The sequence below is a fragment of the Ascaphus truei genome, chromosome 7 (genome assembly GCF_040206685.1).
Source record: "Ascaphus truei isolate aAscTru1 chromosome 7, aAscTru1.hap1, whole genome shotgun sequence".
NCBI lineage: Eukaryota > Metazoa > Chordata > Amphibia > Anura > Ascaphidae > Ascaphus > Ascaphus truei.
The window spans coordinates 45586605-45609999 of NC_134489.1; the positions used below are offsets into that span (position 1 = coordinate 45586605).

The 23395-nt window shown below is 43.6% G+C and overlaps 2 protein-coding genes across 3 annotated transcripts in view; both read right to left on the reverse strand.

The window, feature by feature from the left end:
- Positions 1-2164: 2164 nt before the first annotated feature.
- On the reverse strand, positions 2165-10960 carry LOC142499183 (lens fiber membrane intrinsic protein-like). The gene is made up of 5 exons (XM_075608194.1): positions 10797-10960; positions 9802-10019; positions 8941-9081; positions 4279-4413; positions 2165-2736 (listed from the first exon to the last, which is right to left on the reverse strand). Exons 2-5 carry the CDS (start codon positions 9974-9976, stop codon positions 2669-2671), a joined length of 519 nt encoding a protein of 172 aa, XP_075464309.1. The 5' UTR covers positions 9977-10019; positions 10797-10960; the 3' UTR covers positions 2165-2668.
- A 1713-nt stretch (positions 10961-12673) lies between these two features.
- Positions 12674-23395, reverse strand: part of LOC142499186 (V-type proton ATPase catalytic subunit A-like) — a 39754-nt gene continuing 29032 nt past the window's right edge. For both annotated transcript variants that reach the window (XM_075608200.1, XM_075608199.1), the window contains exons 8-15: positions 22241-22349; positions 21036-21158; positions 20740-20854; positions 20530-20593; positions 19749-19952; positions 19256-19350; positions 18544-18715; positions 12674-13314 (exon numbers count right to left, since the gene is read on the reverse strand). In XM_075608200.1, coding sequence (XP_075464315.1) covers positions 13222-13314; positions 18544-18715; positions 19256-19350; positions 19749-19952; positions 20530-20593; positions 20740-20854; positions 21036-21158; positions 22241-22349 — 975 coding nt within the window. In that variant the 3' untranslated portion in view covers positions 12674-13221. The remainder of the gene's footprint in view (positions 13315-18543; positions 18716-19255; positions 19351-19748; positions 19953-20529; positions 20594-20739; positions 20855-21035; positions 21159-22240; positions 22350-23395) is intronic.

Below are 23395 nucleotides of genomic sequence, written 5' to 3' on the forward strand. Positions count from 1 at the left end.
TAGGTGGTAGTGGTTAGGCCTACCGGGAAGGTTGAGGGAGGAGTTAACCCCTTGATTACCTTAGTGCAGGGGGGCGCAAACTTTTTTCCCTGCGCCCCCCTTCCGGCGGGTCCCCTCACTCCCGCGCCTCCCCTAACCCCCACTTACCTGCGCTTCGGCGTCACATTGCCATAGCAACGTGGCGTCACATGACCTCGGCCATGGCAATGCAGGAAGGAAGCCGCCGGAGCCTAGGTAAGTAAAGGTTTACAGAGGCCCTGCAGCTCCCCCGGCACTTAATTTAAGTGCCTTCGGGAAGCACGCGGGGCCTCTGTAAACCCTGCGCCCCCCCTGCCACTCCCCCGCTGGCAGTCTCGTGCCCCCCCTGGGGGTCGCGCCCCCCAGTTTGCGCACCGCTGCCTTAGTGGTTACTACCATTTATATAGCGCCATTAATGTACATAGCGCTTCACATTAGTACTACACGTGACAATCATATAAATAACAAATATTACAAATAACAGATCATGGGAATAAGCGCATCAGACATAAAAGGAACATTGTGGAACAGGAGTCCCTGCTCCAAAGAGCTTACAATCTAATTGATAGGGACAACGTACAGAAACAGGAGGAGGGCATTCTGGTAAATGCGTCTGCAGGGGGGCAAGCTTTATGTATCAGGTGTATAGTATTAGCCACAGTGCTACTCATATGCTTCTTTAAGCAAGTGTGTCTTAAAATGGTTCTTAAAGGTGGATAGAGAGGGTGTTAGTCGGGTATTGAGGGGAAGGGCATTCCAGAGGTGTGGGGCAGTCAGTGAGAAAGGTTTAAGGCGGGAGAGGGCTTTAGATACAAAGGGGGTAGAAAAAAGACATCTTTGAGCAGAACGCAAGAGTTGGGATGGTGCATAGCGAGAAATTAGGGCTGAGATGTAAGGAGGGGCAGAAGAGTGTAAAGCTTTAAAAGTGAGGAGGAGAATTGAGTGCGAGATGTGGGATTTGATAGGAAGCCAGGAGAGGGATTTCAGCAGGGGAGACACAGACAGATTTAGGAAAGCGTAGAGTGATTCTGGCAGCAGCATTTAGGATAGATTGTAGGGGAGACAGGTGAGAGGCAGGAAGGTCGGACAGTAGGAGGTTACAGTAATCGAGACGGGAGAGAATGAGGGCCTGTGTCAGAGTTTTAGCAGTCGAGTAACAGAGGAATGGGCGTATCTTAGTAATATTGCGGAGGAAAAAGCGACAGGTTTTCGTACGTTTTGAACGTGAGGGGAGAATGTGAGAGAGGAGTCGAGTGTGACCCCTAGGCAGTGTGCTTGGGCTACTGGGTGAATGATGGTACTTCCAACAGTAATGTGGAAGGAGGTAGTAGGGCCAGGTCTGGGAGGAAGTATAAGGAGCTCTGTTTTTGCCATGTTAAGTTTCAGTCGGCGGAGGGCCATCCAGGATGAGATATAGCAGAGAGACATTCAGGTCAGGGGTTGAAAGGTAAATTTGTGTGTCGTCAGCATAGAGGTGATATTTAAACCCAAGAGATGTGATTAGGTCACCTAGAGAAAGTGTGTACAGAGAAAAGAGAAGAGGTCCCAGGACAGAGCCCTGGGGTACCCCCACAGAGAGATCGATAGAGGAGGAGGAGGTGTTACCAAAAGAGACACTGAAAGTACGATGGGAGAGGTAGGAGGAGATCCAGGATAGGGCTTTGTTATGAATACCAAGAGTATGGAGAATGTGAAGGAGAAGAGGGTGGTCCACGGTGTCAAATGCTGCAGAGAGGTCAAGTAGTATGAGCAGAGTGTAATGATCTTTGTCTTTGGCAGCATGGGGGTCATTAGTTATTTTAGTGTATTAAACCTTGTCACATATACAAATCAAGTGCTGACAGGTGTGCCGTTCGTGACAGGCGGCTATACGGACTGTATGTGCAAAATAAGATGATGCATAGTTTTCTACATTCATGTGTAGACACAATTATGTAATTTGGTGCAGAACATTTGGTGGGGAATTACAGTACATCATTTGTTTCTCAAACCCAAATACATGTGTGTGTTATCATACAATATTACTGTAGTACGATTCTGAAAGGAACCTGTTTCTATGCATAAAAAAAGGCTAACTTCACACTATGAAAGGTTTGCGCTACTGTATTATTCCCCATTCAAGTAACTTCATAAAACTGAGAACGCGAATAGTTGTAGATTTTATTCTCACATTAAGATTATTTACATATGGTCATAGCAGTATTATCCAAGTGGAGATTGTTCAATGTTGGACACAGCAGGTCCACACAACAATATAAAAGCAACAATGTTTCTTAAAGTTTACTCTGTAGAATCCATTATGCAAGACCATCCCTTTGGTCAATATAAAAGTTCTAAAACATTATATAGCTGCTGCAGGGTTAAGTGTAATCATCAAGTGGTTCCAAGAATTACAGATCATAAATACGGTTGCAAACAGGATCTGTATAGCATAAGACTGGAAGTGCCATTCCCATACAGTATGTCAGACTGGTACAGCGTGGGCTAAAGCTACAAAATACAAAGAAGAAGATGGAGTCTACAGGATGCCTGTGGAAGTGGAGCTGGTTGTTAATGGTGACGGGTAAAGTGGGTAATATATCATCTTGTGTCTACTCCATAAACATATTAAGATGTAGACTCTAGAAAGGGGTGATAAGTAGTATGACGGTCATCCACTGGATGCATTAGCCACATCTTGGGAACTGTTCCTTGTATAGGCACAGATATGGAAAATACCTAGACAGAAAAGAATATAGGAGGTTAGAAGAGTATTGCATGAGTGAGACAACAAGGGAGTTATTCCATATACCCCTAGGCATCCAATGGGGCCGGCTTCAATGGGGATGTTCAGCTGTAAATGGCCCCCATGAGCACTTTAGTGTATATAGAATAAGGCCCTGAGGGTCTTAAACAGTTTGCTTAAATAACCTAAATGTGATTTTTGGCAGATAATGACCCAAACTGCGGCGTCAGTGTATATTGAATTCCCCCGAAGCTCCATCCCGGTTCATACCAGTGTGAAAAATAGAAACACCAGGGAACTACTGATGCAGCGGCCGTTATTCGAACACTTCACGCGTCATGTACATCGGAATCCCGATTTGAAACCGCGGGATGAATTCCAGCCTTCCCGCACTAAGATGCGAGCGCGGCGAGTGCAGAAAAACGAATATTAGTGTTCTGGCTATTAAAAACATGAAATTGACACAGTAGCACAGTACTGTACACATTACAATTCATCCATTTTATTGCAAACGAAGAAACAGAATCCATGAAATTCAAACAAAACATCCGCGATACGCGCGGGTGCCTGGGGCGATTAGCCGCGTTCATGCTGCGTGGGGAACAGCAGAGAACTCAAAATCAGCGCCGTGATGTGTTCGAATAACAGCCGCTGCATCAGTACAGTCCATATTTAAGATTCCTTCCTTTTGCAGGGTAAAACAGACAGAGGGCACATACAATATGGCCCATTGATACTGTCTCTCTGCCCACAAGATAAGATAAAGTAAGACGTTATTTCTTTGTTGAGATGTACGTATGGCATGTTGAATATTTGATCTACAGCATGACACCTTTGTTTCTCTTATGACAAGCTGATATATGGGCCATTCATTGTCTCTGTGTGTAGATAATGCGCATATTAAATGCTCGTAGGGTATAGTGCATCAGCCCATGTCCCATATACAGTAATTGCAGGCCCTGTTCAAATTGTGCCACTCGGGTCCATGGTTTTCTTTTCCCATTCCCTTTGTCACAGAGGCGCATTGATGTGTTTTTCTATGTATATGTTTCTATACTTTGCATTTTCTCACAGTCCCTTTCAGACGAGGAAAATAAATCTAAATGAAAGGTTGTCCCAGTGCAGCAAACAGTCAAAGGGACGTGATTAAGAGGTGTCAGACAAAGAGGTGTTTGTGATCTCAGTGAATGTGGGAAAAAAACAAAACAATGATTCTCTTTATTAGATGACACCGAGTTTGTATTTCACCTGTTTTGCACCTTAGAAACAGTTAGAACGTACTCAATGTGTCACTTGATGAACAAAATTACTCAGTGTGTCACAGATGAGACAAAAAAGGAACAATCAGTTTATTCACTCATCGCAGTACTGCAGTCCCATCACAACTATTATTAAACAGGTTACATTCTGAGTGTTTCACTCCAGGCTTGAGTCATAAAAAGACAATATTTGGAAAACTGAGAAGAACAACATTAATATAAAAATGGCAGTGGCATAAAACGTCTGTATTGGTGAGAGCCAAGATGAACACGTACCTGCAGATACCGTCAGAATGATACCGATCCAACCCAGTATGTAGGACCAGGAGAATCTCCAGTCAGCATAGCGCTTTCCAAAGAAATTCACTGTCACACCAGTGTAAACAGACAAAGCCAGGAGAGCAAAGAAACCTAGGAACAGACCGCATTCATATTAAGTTATTGTCAGAACTATAACCCTTACACATTGTGGCCCAGGATCTTTAAACGTAGTTGCCTATAACCTGCAGTATGGAACATGATGATCTCAGAGCACTCAGATAGCGAGCATTTGAATGATGTGTTAGGACAGCCAAACATTGCTTGGTGATAACGGTAAAATCACAGTGATGAAGAAACACACCTACAGAAAGTAACAGAACTGTTACTGAATGCACAGTTTCAGGCTGAGATTTGTGATATTCTTGATAAAATGCTGGAATGCATCAGTTCATATAAAACTCCTTATATTTCCAAATATTATTAGCCATACTATTAAAAAAAAAGCCTGGCCCATTACGAGTAGCTACTGACAGATGCTGAGGAAACTAATTGGACAGGTAGCCACCAGGTGGCACCGCTAGTGTTTTTTGTTGCGAACAGCCTGCTTGCATAAATATGCCATGCTATTTCAATGTCTTTTGTAATAACCCTCCTGAAGAAGGAACCTGAGCGGTCCCAAAAGCTTGCACTCTTTAACATTAGTTAGCCATTATATCATCTTTACCTTACTTTTGTTCTTTACAAAAGCCTTTTTATCTACTATATGGGCTAATATAGTACCATCTTCTATATGTGTTTGTAATGAGAAATAGTGATATGTTGTAGAATATGTAATGTGCATTCTTGCTTTCTCATTTCCCTAACACATTGTGTTGCTGTTACATGTTCAGGATTAAATTCATTTAACACCCCGTTGAATTAAAACCTTGAATATTATTTTTCGCATTAGAGCAAATGACTCCTTATCGTGACAGTTTTAAACAAATGCAACCACATACAACTGGTTTACTTGATTTATGACACAGTTTGGAAGTTTATTTTGGCATAGTTGGGTCAAATTAACAGGACCCCATCTGTGTGGAGACCTTGGAGAGCTCCTGAGGTATGAAAAGTTCCATTCATATGAAACACAGAAGCCTGATACAGGCATGTGATAAGAATCAGAAGGGAGACATAAAACATTACTCCTTCATCTCTGCTAGAGACACTTTCCCAGCACTATGTTCACGTGGTGTTTTGCATTTCTATGTTAGCTTCAGTTTTAATGACAAGGTTTATAAACTTTAAATAAGAGACATTTTAGGGATTCTGGAATAAAATAAAGACATTTTAATGGCACCAATGTCAAAATCTACCCCAATTGAGATCAGAATGCTGATTAAATTGCAAGACTTAGACTTGATGGCTTATTCTATATGAACCAAAGCGGCCGATCGGACCATTCTCAGAGGGAAATTCCCCATTGAAGTGAAACCATTACACATTGTGGCCTAGGGTCTTAAAAATGTGTTGCCTATAACCTATGATAATCTCATAGAACTCAAATAGCGAGCGTTTGAACGATGTGTTAAGACAACCAAAAATGCTTGGTGATCTGGTAAAATCACAGCAGGGAATGGGGAAGTTTGGTACAAACGGTCTGTTTGGTAGCATTGTCCCATATAACATCAGCACCATACTATTCATGAGTGTGACTTGGCAAGACTTAAGTGAAGATCACAACGCTCTTAAACAGCAAAATGGCAGTCCAACTCCAATATATTAACAAGACCATATATACATACTTAAAGAGCCTGTTATGCAGACAGATCCCAGCTTCCTTCTCTCTCCTTTATTATTATTATTAGTAGTCGTAGTAATAATACGGCACCTTTAGACACCTTCCATATTTGTCTATGCTATGTGACCTTAGTCGCTGGTGTGAAGCTGCTGTGGTCCCAGGAATGGGCTGGAGAGGTGGTTACACAGGGATATGGGGTGAGATAATAGGTGGAGAAAGCTCTGCTAATAACATGGCAGGCCCAGTTCAGCACAGAAATAATGTGCTGATATATAGTGACATCTGGTGGACCAAAAACAAATTGATTCTTGTTATCCCTTTAAAGCAGCAACACTACATCCCCCCCTTTTTCTTTTTTTTCCTTCTTACTTGTATAATTGTACATTCTTATCTAAGCTGGCAATCGCTTGGTGCTGTTATAAATGTGTCAAAATCCTGATTGTGTGCCTAACATAATACCCACCTATTATCTTTAAATGTGCATGCAATGTCTTGTATATAATGTACTGTATAACCCTCTTCACTCATTGTAACCATGTATTTGTCATTATAACTCCGTGCCCGGGACATACTTGAAAACGAGAGGTAACTCCCAATGTATTACTTCCTGGTAAAACATTTTAAAAATAAATAAAATAAATACATTTCAGTTTTCAATTAGTGATGTACCAGGTACCCGGAAATTACCCGGTACACGGCATACCTGGCACTAGTTTCAGTACCCGGAAATTACCCGGTACACGGCATACCTGGCACTAGTTTCAGTACCCGGAAATTACCCGGTACACTGCATACCTGGCACTAGTTTCAGTACCCGGAAATTACCCGGTACACGGCATACCTGGCACTAGTTTCAGTACCCGAAAATTACCCGGACCCGGGGGCTGGAACCTGGTGCCGGGTAATTTCCGTTCTGCTCTCTCAGTCGTCCTCTTGGAGACAGTCCGCAGAGGACTTACCTGCAGCCGGCGTCGGAAGGTGAGGCGGACTGCGGTTTAGGGTGAGGAGGACCACGGCGACATCCTAGGGGAGGTGGGAGCAGCGGAAGACATCCTGGTGGCGGAGGCAGCACAGGACGACATTGTTCAGCCGGTGGGAGCAGCAGGAGACATCCTTGACAGCCGGTGCCGGTGGGAGCAGAGGAACATGTGACCGGAGCAGGAGCGCTACTATTGGACAGCCGACTCCTCCCCAGCTTTTTAATAGTAACGATCCTGCTCCGGTCACATGTTCCGGTTCCTCTACTCCCACCGGCACCGGCTGTGAAGGATGTCTCCTGCTGTTCCCACCGGCTGAACAATGACGTCCTCTGCACCCACCGCCACCAGGATGTCGCCGTGGCCCTCCTCGCCGTCCGCCGACGGCTGCAGGTAAGTCAAAACTAACGAAGCGAGAGACACTTTGCAAAACGCGTAGTTCCCTGTTGGTGGTGAAGTTTTACAGTGTCCACGGAAGGCTACCGTAGTTCCCGCGATCGCTCTGACGGAGGTCCTGCTGACCAGACGCGGAAGGAGGGGGATACCACACAGAGCCTGAACGCGACTACTGATGCCAGAAGTGTTTTTCATGTGAGTGTATATATACTTGCATTTGTTTTAAATAAAGTACATATATTTTATCTATATCTTGCGACTGTCATCCTTCTCTGGAGCACTGCAAGGACAGAGATTGTCCATCCACTAGGAAATAATAGAGGGGGTTCCTGGACAACTAAAGATACCTTTATGTGAGGAGCTCACCCTTGCCCGTGTGAGTATAGCCGTTATCTTTTACAAGTTTTTACCCCCAAACACTATTGATGCCTTTTTTGGTTTATTATTTTTTGGTGACAACATTCATGTTCAACCACTAACTGAGTGTTTTCATATACTTTTTATATACTTTCTATATCCTCTGCGCTTAACACAACTATACATCTCTACTGACATATGAGGATCAAGGGAGGATCCTACCAAGGTTGAGCTGCAGTTCTATAAAGGGCCAGTATAATACTGTTATCTGGTTTTATATTGTTATTTGTATTTCACCTTCTATATTAGACTTACTATAAAGTGATTGCTATTATTATTTTCAGGGGAGCGCTGCAGTTATCCTATACAAGTCAAAACTACCCAGCTGGTTACCCGGTGGGCATTCCCCTCCCCCCCCCCCCTGGTACCCGGTACTTGCTAGGACCCAGTACAATGCTAGTTTCAATCAATCCTTCAATCTGTGTAACTCAGCAGCTACAATGTATCCTGATATTTCTAAGGTAACATTATCTATTGTTACAGTTTACAGCTCAAACTTCTGGGAACATTGGCAACAAATTATCACAAAAAGGAAAGTGTTTATTGCAAAGATCTTGCCCTGCGTGGGAGGTTGGCTAAAACATGCTAGCGAGATCAAAGGATGCTTTAAAATGAATTAAAAATGGTATGGAGAGTTGAATAATAATACTTTTTAAAAAATGCAGTAAGTATTATCTAATACTACAGAACTGATGTATTTAAAAAAGTATAAGATCTCACATGTTTTGCGGCTTTAAATAATAAAATAATAATACAAATGAAATATTTTCCTGCAAAAAGCATCATCAATGTAATAAAAATAGGTGTTCCTAGCTCTATTACTATTTTATATAGCATTGTCACTACATACAGTACAGTACAGTATAGAGCTTTTACATCAAAGCCCTTTTACGGAGAGTCCATGTTAACAAACTTCTCCATGGGATCTTGAGCATGTCTAACTCAGTGTGCCTCGGATACTAAGAATGGCAAACTCTATTCAGGAAATATAGACATTATACTTAAATTATTCTGTGTACCTCATTAGTGGAACGAGATAATATTAGTACCATACATCTAATGTTTTCTACACAGGTAAATATATATTTCTTTGCAGTTGGTACATACCTGCAACTAACAACGTGAACCCAGCAGAGCGAGTTCTAGCTGACTTGGCCCCGCTGGAGAAGGCTGTGAGCCCCAATATGATGCCAGCAAAGCAGGATAAGATGGACAGCAGCATGAATGCCCGGGTGGCATCCCAAAAAGCTGGGGGAAAGAAGGTACATTACAGGATGGGCGACAGAACACAAATACTGCTCAAATAATCATTAATCTGGGGCAGAACACCTGGAACAAGATGAATTTCATTGTATTGCATTACAAATTACTGAACAAGTAAGGAAATACAAAAAAAAAAAAAAAAAAGATTTGATTATGAGTGGTTACTAACTTGCTCCCATCTTTATGAGTTCTGTGCATCCAACCCAGGCATGTCTGTAAATCTGCATCATTCAACAGACTCAGAATGAGGGAAATCCATGTTAAAATTATGTAAGCTTTAAAGGGACACACTTAGGGGTTATTTACTAGACACTGTTAACACCCTTTCTAGTGAGCATAATAATATTATGTTCAGTGAGCTATTTTGTATCTTCAAACCCAGAATGTTTATAGTTGTGATCTACAGAAGGCACTTCTCACTCTCACTTCCTCTCAAGTGCTCTCCCAGACCAAGCATTTCTCTCTTACTAATTTTGCCCATATCCTATGTATGGTTCCTTGCTTTTTCTATGTTGTCCCTCTTCTCAGTCTCTCTCTTTTAGTCCATTTCACTCTTTCTGTTGCTCATTTGACATTGGTTTCTTTCTCTCTCTCTCTCTCTCTCTCTCTCTCTCTCTCTCTCTCTCTCTCTCTCTCTCTCTCTCTCTATGGACTAGGTTTCTACTGTTCTTTGACTCTGCGTTTCCCTCAAGTCATTGTACTTACCAACAGTGATGGTGTGGGCATGGCATTTCCCCGCAACGCAGAACCTCCAAAGTCCCTGATTGCTCAAGTTGCCGGAGTAACGATACTGCATCCAAAAGTCAGTCGCTGTGGCGACTATGAGGAGGACCAAGCCTGAAACTGCACAGAGCAGCCCGCCTCCCATCAATGTATACATTTCCAGCAGACCTGGGTTCCTCACTGCTCAGAAACCTTCTCTCCTTTAGAAGAACAGGTAATTGTAATGAAAATATGCGGCAGCATCGTGTAGTTTCATGCAAAAAAACACAGAACATTGCCAGGAAACCCAAAGCAGTCTCAGGACAATAATTGCGGTGATTGTGAGTAAGGGAAGCAAGTCATGCACTTTGATATCCCCAGATATCTCAGTCTCAACCTGTCAAGTTGCTGCACAGATAAGATTTCAAAACAAATGGCACACACATCAGGGAAGGAACTTAGGGATACATTATAACATTATCTTCCACAATTCTTTCAGTGTTTGTCACCCCTATTTGTTCCACTCACATTACATACATTCCACATTATAGCTACTCAGACATTTTACATTTTTAGAGATGGAACAAAGTCCAGTTGCTTCCCAAACAGTGGTTCATTGGCCTTTGTATACATCGATGATGTTGTATTTTTTAAAATCTCACATACCTTCTTATGATTTTCTTTGGTTAATTGTGCTTTCCTCTTCTCACACTAACCATTAGTTTGGTCCAAACATTTTGTTTAAATCGTTTCTACGTTTGACCACCAATCCTATAGGAGAATGTTCTATGTTTTCTGTACCTAATAGCTGAAATTGCTTGGCATAGTTATACTGTAGCGCCGATGAGTAATCTAAAACAAATCTGGGGCAATCACCAACAAGACCCAGGTACATGCTGGGTACATGCTCAACATTTCTCGTAGAGCTGGAAGCTGGGCTAGTGGAACTACAGTATTATAACATGAAGGACTGTGGATTTTTAAAACACAGGACTTACCTTAATGTTCAGCAAAGACATTGGCCATGACTGGACACTGTTACAAAAAAAAAGACAAATCTGTTTACCCTGCTAACAACCGGAAATGATTGCTAAGGGTGTTTATACAAACGAGTAAACCAGTAGAGAGTAATGGATACCATGGTTGGTGAGCGGTGATTTATATAGAGTTGTCCATTCCCTCACCCTACTCATGCATTATACTGATTGAGACAATTATAACAATCCATGGAAGCATCTGGGAGGTCCTGGCTCCAGGCAAGCCCACCATACCAGTCTGATTTGCTGATTCAAAGAGGTGCAGTCTTGTTTTGTGGCATTGTGAGAGAGATAAGCAAGCTGGCAGATAGCTGGGATGGGGGATTAGGATTCACATTGTGCTACAGCATCACATTTTATACAAATAGATACAAAACAAAGCAAAGAGGGGCTGTGTGCAAGGTACTGTGCAGGGCACAGGAGCACTAAATGTGCAGTGCATGTCAGATACATCCAGTGGCATCTGTTGACCCATAACAGGAAGAACTTTGATTCTGGCTCCCTCAATAATAGGAATATTACAGTATACAGGAAGGGGGTGAATTTGCCCTTCAACAGCAGTGATATTGTAACTGTCTGGTTGCACCTTATCTCCTTACAGTGTCTGATATATGAGGATTTTGATGTCCTGGAACCTGTGCTGAAGAAATTAGATTACAGGAGGGGATACAGATATGTGGGCTACAATTACATATTGGCATTGCTTTTATTTGGTATAATCTGCGCATATATTTTTTTGTGCTTTCAAAAACAATAAAAATCTAGTTGTTTAGGGGTTTCTGTATTTCTTCAGCAGTACAGATGCAGCAGCGATTATTTGAAGGAATCACGGCGCTGTTTTCGTGTGCGCTGCTGTGCCCCACGCGGCATGGACGCGGCCAATCGCCCCAGGCACACGTGTTTATCGCGGTTGCTTTGTTTGAATTTCATGGATTGTGTGCAATTATATGCAATGAAATGAATGAATTGTAATGTGTACAGTCAGGGCCGTCTTAACAGCATTATAGCCCCCGCGGGCAAAGCAGTGCACTGGGCCCTGCCAACTCTCTGCTACAAGTCGTCATTTTTCTCCTTCTACCGAGTTAGTGGGAGGTTTGAATGTTGAGGCGGGTGATGGGAAAATTAGTGTTAAATTCTGGTCTGTGCATAGATTAGCATGGGGCCCCTATGCTCGTGGGGCCCCCGGGCAACTGCCCAGCGTGCCCATGCGTTAAGACGGCAATGTGTACAGTACTGTGCTACTGTGTCCATTTCAGGTGTTTAAAAGTCAGAACACTAAAATGCCATTTTCTGCACTCGCGGCTTAACACGGTACGGTTGGAAGAAATCCCGCGCCATGACATGGGTATTCCGAGGTATACACCGCGTGAAGTGTTTGAATAACGGCCGCTGCATCTGTAGATGTAGTGTGAAGTTATACACTTGAAGAAGAAACCTTTGAGGTTTCAAAAGATCTGCGCTGTAAGTATATACAGGCATACCCCGTATTAACGTACGCAATGGGACCAGAGCATGTATGTAAAGCGAAAATGTACTTAAAGTGAAGCACTACCTTTTTTCCACTTATCGATGCATGTACTGTACGGCAATCGTCATATACGTGCATAACTGATGTAAATAACGCATTTGTAACTGGCTCTATAGTCTCCCCGCTTGCGCACAGCTTCGGTACAGGTAGGGAGCCGGCATTGCTGTTCAGGACGTGCTGACAGGCGCATGCGTGAGCTGCCGTTTACCTATTGGGCGATATGTACTTACTCGCGAGTGTACTTAAAGTGAGTGTCCTTAAAGCGGGGTATGCCTGTATATAGGAAAACTCATATTGTCACCATAAAAGGTATCCTAGCATACAATGAATCTCCATTTCACCAGTAGATGCAAACATTTATTTTCCTTATACAGTAAATGCACAGCTCCCATAAACAGTTGTTGTAATGCTTTAAAACAATTATATGTTACTATAAAATCAAATATAATTAAAACAGTGACAATTGATTTGAACAAATGTGACTCATTGTTGACAAGTTTGCAGTAGCAGTATTCACGGCATTTAAAGTCCCATTTTCTGGACATGGCTTTTTGAATACTTTCAGTTTAAAGTAGTTTTATTTCATTTTAAATGTAAAATTATTGTATATATTTCATATCCACATAAACTGGAGGTCCTGCTTGAAAAGTATCCCTTCCCTCTTTGGGAACTAAGCCATTATATAATTAGAATCGTATTCAAAGTTTCTTTTCCATGCCGACTGTCCCTTCTGCTCTTTCTGATGTTCTCTAGAACATCAGTAGGGTTCTGTTACAATATGTCTTTATAAAGAAATATCCAGTTGTGCGAGTCTGATGTTTCCATAACAAGCTTCCCTTAGACTTCTCCATATAATTCTCAGTCCTCCAAACTTCGGAAGGCATTCTGCATCTCCTCGTAAAGCTGGGCATAATCTGCTTTGATCTTAGCTTCTCCATCCTTTACCGGTTCCTTTGGCCAGGAGAGAAAAACGTTTTCAATCAGTAATTGAATTAATCTAAATTAGGGAGGTAACCTGGGAGTGGAATGGGACATTTGGTTGCAGCCATTACACCGTGACCAAATGGCCTTCGGTGTTTGGCTGCAGATGGACCCTCGACTGCAGCCGATTCGTTGCTGGAATCCCCGCCGCCGGAATCCCCGCCACCAGCTGCTTCTAATGGAAGTTTTATTACTGTTTAGGACAGGAGGTTAATTTAAAGGTGTTAGCGGTTAGCTTAGGTGGTTAATTTAAGGGGTTTTAATGGTTAGGGTAGTGGGTAATTTAAGCGGTTAGGGTAGGGGGTTAATTTATTGGTTTAGCAGTTAGGGCAGGGAGGTTTAGGGTAAGTGCTTAGGGCAGGGAGTTTTAGGGTAAGTGCGTAGGGCAGGGAGTTTTAGGGTAAGGGCTTAGGGCAGGGAGTTTTAGGGTAAGTGCTTAGGGCAGGGAGTTTTAGGGTAAGGGCTTAGGGCAGGGAGTTTTAGGGTAAGTGCTTAGGGCAGGGAGTTTTAGGGTAAGGGCTTAGGGCAGGGAGTTTTACGGTAAGGGCTTAGGGCAGGGAGTTTTAGGGTAAGGGCTTAGGGCAGGGAGTTTTAGGGTAAGGGCTTAGGACGGAGTTTTAGGGTAAGGGCTTAGGACAGGGAGTTTTAGGGTAAGGGCTTAGGGCAGGGAGTTTTAGGGTAAGTGCTTAGGGCAGGGAGTTTTAGGGTAAGTGCTTAGGGCAGGGAGTTTTAGGGTAAGGGCTTAGGGCAGGGAGTTTTAGGGTAAGTGCTTAGGGCAGGGATTTTTAGGGTAAGGGCTAAGGGCAGGGAGTTTTAGGGTAAGGGCTTAGGGCAGGGAGTTTTAGGGTAAGGGCTTAGGGCAGGGAGTTTTAGGGTAAGGGCTTAGTGCAGGGAGTTTTAGGGTAAGTGCTTAGGGCAGAGATTTTTAGGGTAAGGGCTAAGGGCAGGGAGTTTTAGGGTAAGGGCTTAGGGCAGGGAGTTTTAGGGTAAGGGCTTAGGGCAGGGGGTGTAGGAACTTACCTTAGCGGTGAAGTGGCCGGTGGCGGCAGGGTTAGTCGTGGCGGTGGTCATTTGGTCGCAACGAAATGGCCACTACCAAATGTCCTAGACCACCCTGGCAGATATGCTAATGGTTATGCAAAGTATATTTAAATGAGTCAAATGCCACACTTCCAAAGGGATTTCTATAATAACTGTATATAAGCCTAAGGCACCTAGTGACTGGAATGGTGTATAGGTGTCAGACCAGCACCACTGCTTTCCTAGGCAGGAGCTCTAGCAGTGTAAAGCAAAGCCCCCTCCCCCAGGTGGAACATTTGCCCATCTCTAGATGTAACTCCTTCATATTAAGTTCTCCAAATGACAAGTTTATATAGACAATGCAAAACATAAAACAGCACAAACAACGCCAAGCAAAAGACAAATGAAAATCACCTCATCTTCTATTTTAAAGCAGAGGCCATTGCCTCTAAGTGTCCAATACAGTATCTATCATTTTATTTTTATAAATCAACTAGCTGATATACCCGGCGTTGCCCGGGATGTAAATCCGTAATAGGTAGTATTATGTATAAATAGGGGAACAATAGGATGACTATTTGGTGGAAAGGTTGGATATTAATGTTGAAAAGAAACATGGAAGAAAATGTTAATACGATGTTGTTTAAAAATGGTTTATTGTAAAGACACCACAGTACAATGTATATTTTAGTGACATAAATGATGTAAAATGTGAGGTGTGTGTCCCGCTAGGGTGTGAGCGAGTGTGAGGCGGCGGGTGTCTGGTGAGTGCGGGCGGCGGCTGGTCAGTGATGTCGGTGAGTAGGGGTGTGAGTGTGGCGCGTGTGAGTGTGGCGGGTGGGTGTGAGGCGGAAGGCGCCGGGTGTGTGGCGAGTGGGTGCGGCGGCTGGTCAGTGATGTCGGTGTGTAGGGGCAGGAGGCGGCAGGCGTGTGTCGGGTGGGTGAGAGGCGGTGGGTGTGTGTCGAGTGGGTGAGAGGCAGCAGGGGTCTGTTGAGTGCGGGCGGCGGCTGTGGGTCGCAGGGGTGTGAGGCGGCGGGTGGGTGAAAGGCAGAGGCGGGAGACGGGAGGTGGCGTGAGGGGAAGGCAGGGGCGGGGGGAAGGCAGGGGCGGGGGGGAAGGAGGGGTGTCACTGTGTCTGTCAGTGTGTGTGTGGCTCAGTGTGTGTGTGTCTCAGTGTGTGTGTGTCACAGTGTGTGTGTGTGTCTCAGTGTGTGTGTGTCTCACTGTGTGTGTCTCACTGTGTGTGTCTCACTGTGTGTGTGTGTGTCAGTGTGTGTGTCTCAGTGTGTGTGTGTGTGTCTGTCAGTGTGTGTGTGTGTGTGTGTCTGTCATTGTATGTGTTGGGGGGGTCAAAAACAGAGCTGGGGGGGTCACAAACAGAGCTGGGGGGGTCAAAAACGGAGCTGGGGGGATCAAAAACGGAGCTGGGGGGGTGTCAAAAACAGAGTTGGGGGGTGTCAAAAACAGAGTTGGGGGGAGGCAAAAACTCACAGTCTCAGTTAAGCCTCCCCCCCCAGCAGCAACAGCCGACACCACCATCACCAGTGAGTATTTCCTCACCTCAGGCAGCAGCAGCAGCAGTGTGCGTGGGGGTTGGGGAGCCCTAGGTTAGAGCGCACCGGCCAATGAGAGCCGTGGGGGGGCGGGACACACGGAAGGGGGGGCGAGATACACCGGCCAATGAGAGCCGTGGGAGGGCGGGCGGACTGATGGACGGACCGACGGATCAATCAAATGGTCTTCAGACACTCACAACCAAGATTTTCAGAATTATATATATAGACATATCACTAATCAAATTATTTATGTACCCTCTGGCTTTATACTGTACCAAGGAGTACATTTTTTATTTTATTTTGCTACATCCAAGAATAGCTTTTTTGGTAAAGCACCGGAACACCACACTACAGGCATACCCCGCATTGACGTACGCAATGGGACCGCAGCATGTATGTAAAGCAAAAATGTACTTAAAGTGAAGCACTACCTTTTTCCCACTTATCGATGCATGTACTGTGCTGCGATCGTCCTATACATGCATAACTGATGTAAATAACGCGTGTGTAACATGCTCTATAGTGTCCCTGCTTGTGCACAGCTTCGGTACAGGTAGGGTGCCTGCATTTCTGTTCAGGACGTGCTGACAGGCGCATGCGCGAGCTGCTGTTTGCCTATTAGGCGATATGTCCTTACTCGCAAGTGTACTTAAAGTGACTTTCCTTAAACCGGGGTATGCCTGTATTCCCAATGCCTTTGTTAAGATAAGTACATGGCAGAAGCTGCTGTCTCGTGGAGCCAAACTTTCTACTCTATGTATATTCCACAATGAGATAGTTGATTCAAATTTGCTGTAACAACCATACATATTTGAGCTGCTCTTGTCTCCCATCTTAACAATATGGAGTTCAAGAGCACAGATATATTACTCGCAATCTAATTTTCTAATTAGATCAGTTCTAGGAATCATTCATTCCATTATAGCTCTTCCATGCAACACTGAGTAAGAAAAGGGGAGAAATAAAAAAAAACTCAAAAGAGGAGAGGGTGCAGAGATTGAGAGCAGAGAATACAAGGCGAGATTTATCCCACCTTTTGATGTCTAGGAATATACATAGCTTTTCTTTCTTATAAAAATTGGCACTGCTTACCCTCTATCATCGGATCTATGCTGGAGGGGTTGTGGGTAAAGAGGGGACATGGTCCACATTTGGTGGTCATGCCCGGAGATCAAGAAATATTGGACTATGATCCAATCCCTGGTTAAAGACGTAACGGACCTTACAATTCCTATTGACCCGAAAACCTATCTATTGGCCAAACCTACTTTGGACACTGACCGGCCAACTAAGAGGCTAATTTCTTTCATATTTACAGCAGCTAGATGTGCCATAGCAGCCTCTTGGAAAAAAATATCTCCCTCCAAACAGACAGCCAAGAGAAGGATAAACGATGTCATGTTAATGGAAAGGCTGACTGCTTTTCTAAACCAATCCACGACCGAATTCTATAAAACTTGGGAGCTATGGCCAACCCACTGATAGTCCTATGTAGATAAAGGGACGCTAAATAGAGGCTATTAATCTCTCACGCCTTCACTTCTCGCAAATAACCCCTCTGAAATAAGATAGGCAAAGGTGAAAACGGAGCTAAAAACCCCAGAAGAGCAGATATCCCTTCGCTGGTAGCAAAAAACAGATTAATGTCAGTTGCTGGGGGGGGGGGTCTGGGACCGGCAGCCGGGTGGGGGGGGGGGCAGTACTCCCTCCCTTCTCTCCCAACCCTCCACCCCCTGCCCTTTCCCCCCTTCGCCCACTCCCTTCCCCGATCTCCCCCTCCCCCCCCCCGACTCACTCTACCCACCCTTCTCTCTTACTCTGTCACTTCTTAATCTCTGGCTGGTCACTTTGATCCCCACGGATAGGGGCTTATCAGTATTTTAATCCAATTAGAGGGGACCTGTCCTACTAAAGGAAGATGATTCCCCTTAACCGGCCAAAGTTTCTCTTTCCTATTTTTATATTATAGAAACTTGTTCGTATTAGGTATTGAAGACTATCTGTAATGTTGTTTTACCTGGTCTGGTAACAGTTGTATGGAGGTAGGTGGCACCTCCCCCCAGAGCTCACCCCTCCCCACCTTTTTAACTTGGGAGGTCTTTTCACTTTGCTGCAAGAACAGGACCTACTATGGTTCTTTCCCCTCATACAGAGGTAACAGGAAGGGTTCACAGTTTTAGTGTAGGACCTGCATTTTTGGTTATACCTTGACGTTGGTATGCAGGCTTACGATGCTTTGGCCAAAGGGTTTAACTAAATAACCAAGTAATTATTATTGAAGTATTTAAACTTTATACTTATTACCATACATGTTTTGTCAATTGGATGTAGCATTGGGCACCCCTGTCTTGTGTTGTACGTATACATTTGCCACGCTCAGTAGCACACTTTTTTGACATAAATATATATTCATGATTTGGTGGGTGTAGGAGTTTGAGCTAGCTGGGAATGTGTGTCTCTCAGATATTCATATATATATATATATATGAATGCAGCATATCTACAGTAGTTTAGACGTATAAAATAAATGGTGTTGACAATGTTTGCCTGAATAACAGCTGGTAGTTTCTGGTGTATAAAATGCAGGTTCGGTAGCTTTGGTTGCGTGCTCGGGGGGCTCACCTTGAACTTCATAGAGCTGAGCTTGTACAGAATATCCCCAAGGTTCTCACGGATCACAGCCCAGGTGATCTTGTTCTCCGCCTGGGCTGTGGCTTCCACTGCATGCCGGGCCATGTCATAAAAAGCAATCATATTCTGCAGCATCCCCACCGTCTTGTAGAAAGGACAGAACCTGATGAGAAATCAGAGGCCACCTTTATAACCTGAACGCCTAGCCCTGTATGTGACTGTACACTGGGTATTGAAACAAAATTGACAACTCTACATAACCTTGGGCAAATCTCAATGTCCCCGTGAATCATGTGTGACTGGGAAGGCAATGAGGTACTTTAAGTATAAAATATAGATTTTAGAATGAGGGCTTAAATCCTCACCGTCCTGACCTAAAATATTGACTTGAGAGCACTTGGATTTCTAAGCTCCACTTCCCACTCAGTGGATTATTTACTACCTTCCTCCAACTGTCCAGTCCTTGCTAAAGTCCAGCTACGTCCTGCCTAATCTGTGTTTAACATTTCTCAGCGTTGTATGTATTCTTTACCTGAGACCAACCTATGCACTGACCACAATCCATCAGTTCCCCAGCACTGGGTATCCATCTACAGAAGTTCATAGTTGAGGGGCGTGGCAGTCATTTTAGAAGTGCGGTCTTCCAGGTTTCACATTACTTAAGGAAACTATGAGGAGGATTTGAGGGGCTTGATGTGCTTACCGGTCATATGAGGAGTACCCATTCTGCTGGAGGAAGTCATCTTTTAGTAATTTCGCAACCTCTAAGGTGATCTTATCTGCTTCAGCGAGGGAACCCTATGGAAAAGTGGAACCAAAGAACATTACATTCATTTCATCTAGACCGAAGAGACTTTATGGACAATGCTGTACTAACACTAACAGGGGACAGCAATGTTGATCTGACTGTCTGCAGCCTATAGGAATACTGTAAATCTAGTCAAATATCGTATACAACTGAGAAATGAGAGCTACAGTATGAGACAGAAAATGACTATTTGGTAAAGGTCACATTTGTAGCATGATACACAGAATCTTCTTAAAATGAATTCTGATGACCAGTGCAGAATGAATACATATTCTTACCTTGATCCATGAGATAATGTACCGGAGGCTGATCTACAGTATACAGGACATTGGAACAAGAATTTAGAGAATACATCTTTTTCTCTGCTCTGTACAGCTGTTCCACTTACCTTTCCAACCAGCTGGACAATTTCTGCCAAATCCTCCTCCTCCTGCAGAATTTCTTTGACTTTTGTTCTTAGGGGAACCAGCTCTGAGAAGTTTCGCTCATAGTATTCATCCAAGGCCCTCATATATTTGCTGTAGCTGATTAGCCAATTAACAGATGGGAAGTGTTTCCTTTGGGCCAATTTCTTATCCAGACCCCAGAAGACCTGTCCAAAACAATACAAAGGGTTTGGCTGCTCAATGATAAAGATTAAATATAACATACACAATAGGATCATCAACTGGTTAAAAACTACTATGTAGTGGCTAGCCCTAATGCAGAGCCTTCTTGACAATGTAATGTTAAACACATTGGTTTTTAATTTGCCCACTATTTGTGGGTGATAAAATAATCTTCCTATCTAAGCAATTTGTAAAACAAAACAGAAAAAAGGTTTTCCAGTTTTTTTTAGGTTTTTTTTAAATAGAGTAGGCTGACACGTATAATTGTGACGGATTTTGGATTGCTGTTTGAATTAATGAATTAAAAGTATTAATGCGCCAGTAATTTGCTAAATCATTTGTAAATTAAGATTTAAATGTAAGGTGGATAAAATATGACAATGTAGTATCCAAATGAACAAAGAAACCAACAGAATTGTACAGTACCACATCATTGTTTCTGTTAGTCGTATGTGGGGCTCTTAGAATAGCTGATTAAGAATAGAAATTGCCCAAACACAATGGCTGCTGTTTCCTGTGCATTACTAGAAGTGACATTTTCCGAGCACTCTGAACTCTCACCTGCACAATACCCAGAGTTGCTGATGTTACAGGATCTGAGAAATCCCCTCCGGGAGGAGACACCCTGGGGAAGGAATCCAGAGAGAACTAATGTGAGATGACATCATCAAAGGAAGACTATTGAGGGCTATTGTTTTCCAAGATAAAATATAACCATCTTAATGTTAGCAGAAGCGCACCCACAAATATGTACAGAACATTTAAACTCACGCTCCAACAATGCTGACGCTTCCTTCTCTGCGAGGACTACCAAGGCACCTAACCCGTCCAGCACGTTCATAGAAAGAAGCCAAGCGGGCACCAAGGTAGGCTGGGTATCCACTGTCTGAAACAGAGTGCCAGTGGGTCATTTAATATTGATGGTGCTTTCCATAAACGCTATGAACACTATGAACATTTGGCTAGTTCAGAGAACATGTTCTTAGGAGCACACATCTGTTTGTATCCGATCCAGGATCTGCAGGTAATCCTGCCTTCCGCACATTTGTAAAGCAAAGTAAACATACCGGCAGGCATTTCTGCTAGACGACCAGAGATTTCTCTCAAGGCTTCAGCCCATCTGGAGGTGGAGTCAGCCATCATACTGACATTGTAACCCATGTCACGGAAATATTCCGAGAGGGTGATTCCTTAACGACAAGAGAAACAAACATGATTTTATGGAAAAATCCACACTCTCTAAAAGAACAAGCGTCACAAGGATACAACTTGTATCGTATATTCATGCATATCAGTGACTACAGCATTGATCAAAGAGGGACAATATATTTAATCTGTTTCCTGCTTGCAATCTAAAGTTGGTTTCCAAGTCTAGGTGAACAGAGAAACATACTCAAGATCAAGGTGGGTGCTGAGCACAGATTACAAGTATATTCAGCAGAGCCTCTGCTCTACAAAAATGCTTCCATTTGCACCTCTTCCACATACAAAGGTGGCAGGGTGTTTCAATAAATATTGAGGAAGATCAACAAGGTTTTACAGGCTTTTTTTGTGTTGTTAAGATCATGGTAAAGGGCAATGGTTTGGTAACAATAATTGAATCCTTTTGGGCACTGTATTGTGTAATGTTTAAAACAAAAAAAAAACATGAGTATAACTTTGTAAACTCCTATTCATGTAATTTATAATGATATCTTTTTTTATTTACATAGCACTGACAATGAACACAGTGCTGTACATGGAATGTTGCAGGCATGATGAGTCTCTGTCCCAAAGAGCTTACTCCATGTGCCTCAGTTAGATAATGTGACTTGTCCAAGTGTAGAAGTTTACAATGAGTTTTGAAACTGGTTCACCCAGTGTTCTTAGGCCGAGATTATAGTGCTCGCGACAGCGCGTGCGGCGAGAACAACATACTTCTTCCCTATGAGGCCACTCATAGTGCGTGCGACCACACTAGTGAGGCAGAGCGACCGTGTGGCAGCTTTTTGAAAAGACAAATTATTTTGTCTTTGTGCGGCTGCATCATGACCACGTCACGTGATCGGTTCAGCGAATGAGGGCGAACCAGCCTGGTGAGGCGTCTGCCATGCCTCCCCGTCGCCTCCCCTATCGCGGGAAGCTGAGTTCCCCCATCGCTGGGGGCGAGAGGCGCACGCTACACCATGCACTCGCGCGCGCGCCCACTATAATCTCAGCCTTAGTCTTACTACTAACCTCCTTACAAATATGTCATAGAGTACAGCGAGGTGTCAGAGTGCAAAGTGCTCACCGGTATAAATAGAAGCCTCTCTTGCTGCAACAGGCATGTTGGATGTATTTGCAACAAGTGTTGTTCTTTTCATGATTGACTCTGTCTTTCCATCAACCTCCATTGTAAGCTGGGGGGAAAAGAAAAACTTTCAGTAATTCATCTTACATCAACGTAGACAAATTAGTGCCACTTTGTAATTGTACCAGAGATTTATCAGTTACAGAACAGGTGGCAAAAGGTAAATAAATGCAAACACAGAGTTTCACACAAGCAGCAACACAATGTTTGGACTGTGGAATTAATTTAACAAAGTAGGTTTGTCAAAAGTTTTCCCTGTCCAAAAATAGAATTTGAATAGTCGATTTATAACGATGTAAATTGTTTTATTTATAATGTGCAAATAAACTATTACCCATATCTGGATAATAGTAATTTTGCCCATTACTGTACTGAATGTTTGGGGGGGGGGGTTGTTGGGGGTTGTTGGGGGGTAGAGGAGGTGGTATTAGTGTTTTTTTTAATGTTTATTGGGGGTAGAGGGATTGGGTGAAGGGGGTATTTGCCCCAATTGTGGGTGTTTAGGCCTACCTAGCGGGACTGGTTAACCCCTTCATTACCATAGCGGTTTCCATCGATATGGTAGTGAAGGGGTTAAACTCCCCCTGCAACTTTCCTAGAGGGCCTAACCATCCACCCTGGGGCTACTACCCCCTTCATCCAGCCCCTCTTCCCCCAATAAACTGGCTATTGAAGTTGAACTCCTTCATTGCTTTTAAGGTAAGGTAATGAAGCTGTTTTAATACACATTTAAATATTAGTGTGCGTGAGCAGAGGGTTTCCAGAGCAGAACCGCGTTGATTTCAGGTCCGCGGACCCCCTGCTTCACAAGATACAGGCCCCGTTGTGGGGTGCTGGTATCTCCTATGCATTTAAATGTCCCACATCACGTGACCGGGACATTTAAATGCATAGGAGATACCGACATCCCATAACGGGGCCTGTATCTCGGGAAGCAGGGGGTCTCCGGACCTGAAATCAACGCGGTTCTGCTCCAGAGACCCCTTGCTCATATACACTAGTTTTAAAACTTTTATTAAAACCCTGCGATCGTGGCGAGATATGCGCAGGGAGAGGCATATCTCTCTGTGCAACTCTCTATGCAGCTGGCCCACA

Coding starts and splice junctions, on each gene's coding strand:
- LOC142499183 (XM_075608194.1), bottom strand. CDS start 9,976: ATGTATACATTGATGGGAGGCGGGCTGCTCTGTGCAGTTTCAGGCTTG. Junction 4,414..8,940: donor GTTCACGTTGTTAGTTGCAG/GTATGTACCAAC, acceptor GTCTGTTCCTAG/GTTTCTTTGCTCTCCTGGCT. Junction 2,737..4,278: donor CATTCTGACGGTATCTGCAG/GTACGTGTTCAT, acceptor TTTTCTGTCTAG/GTATTTTCCATATCTGTGCC.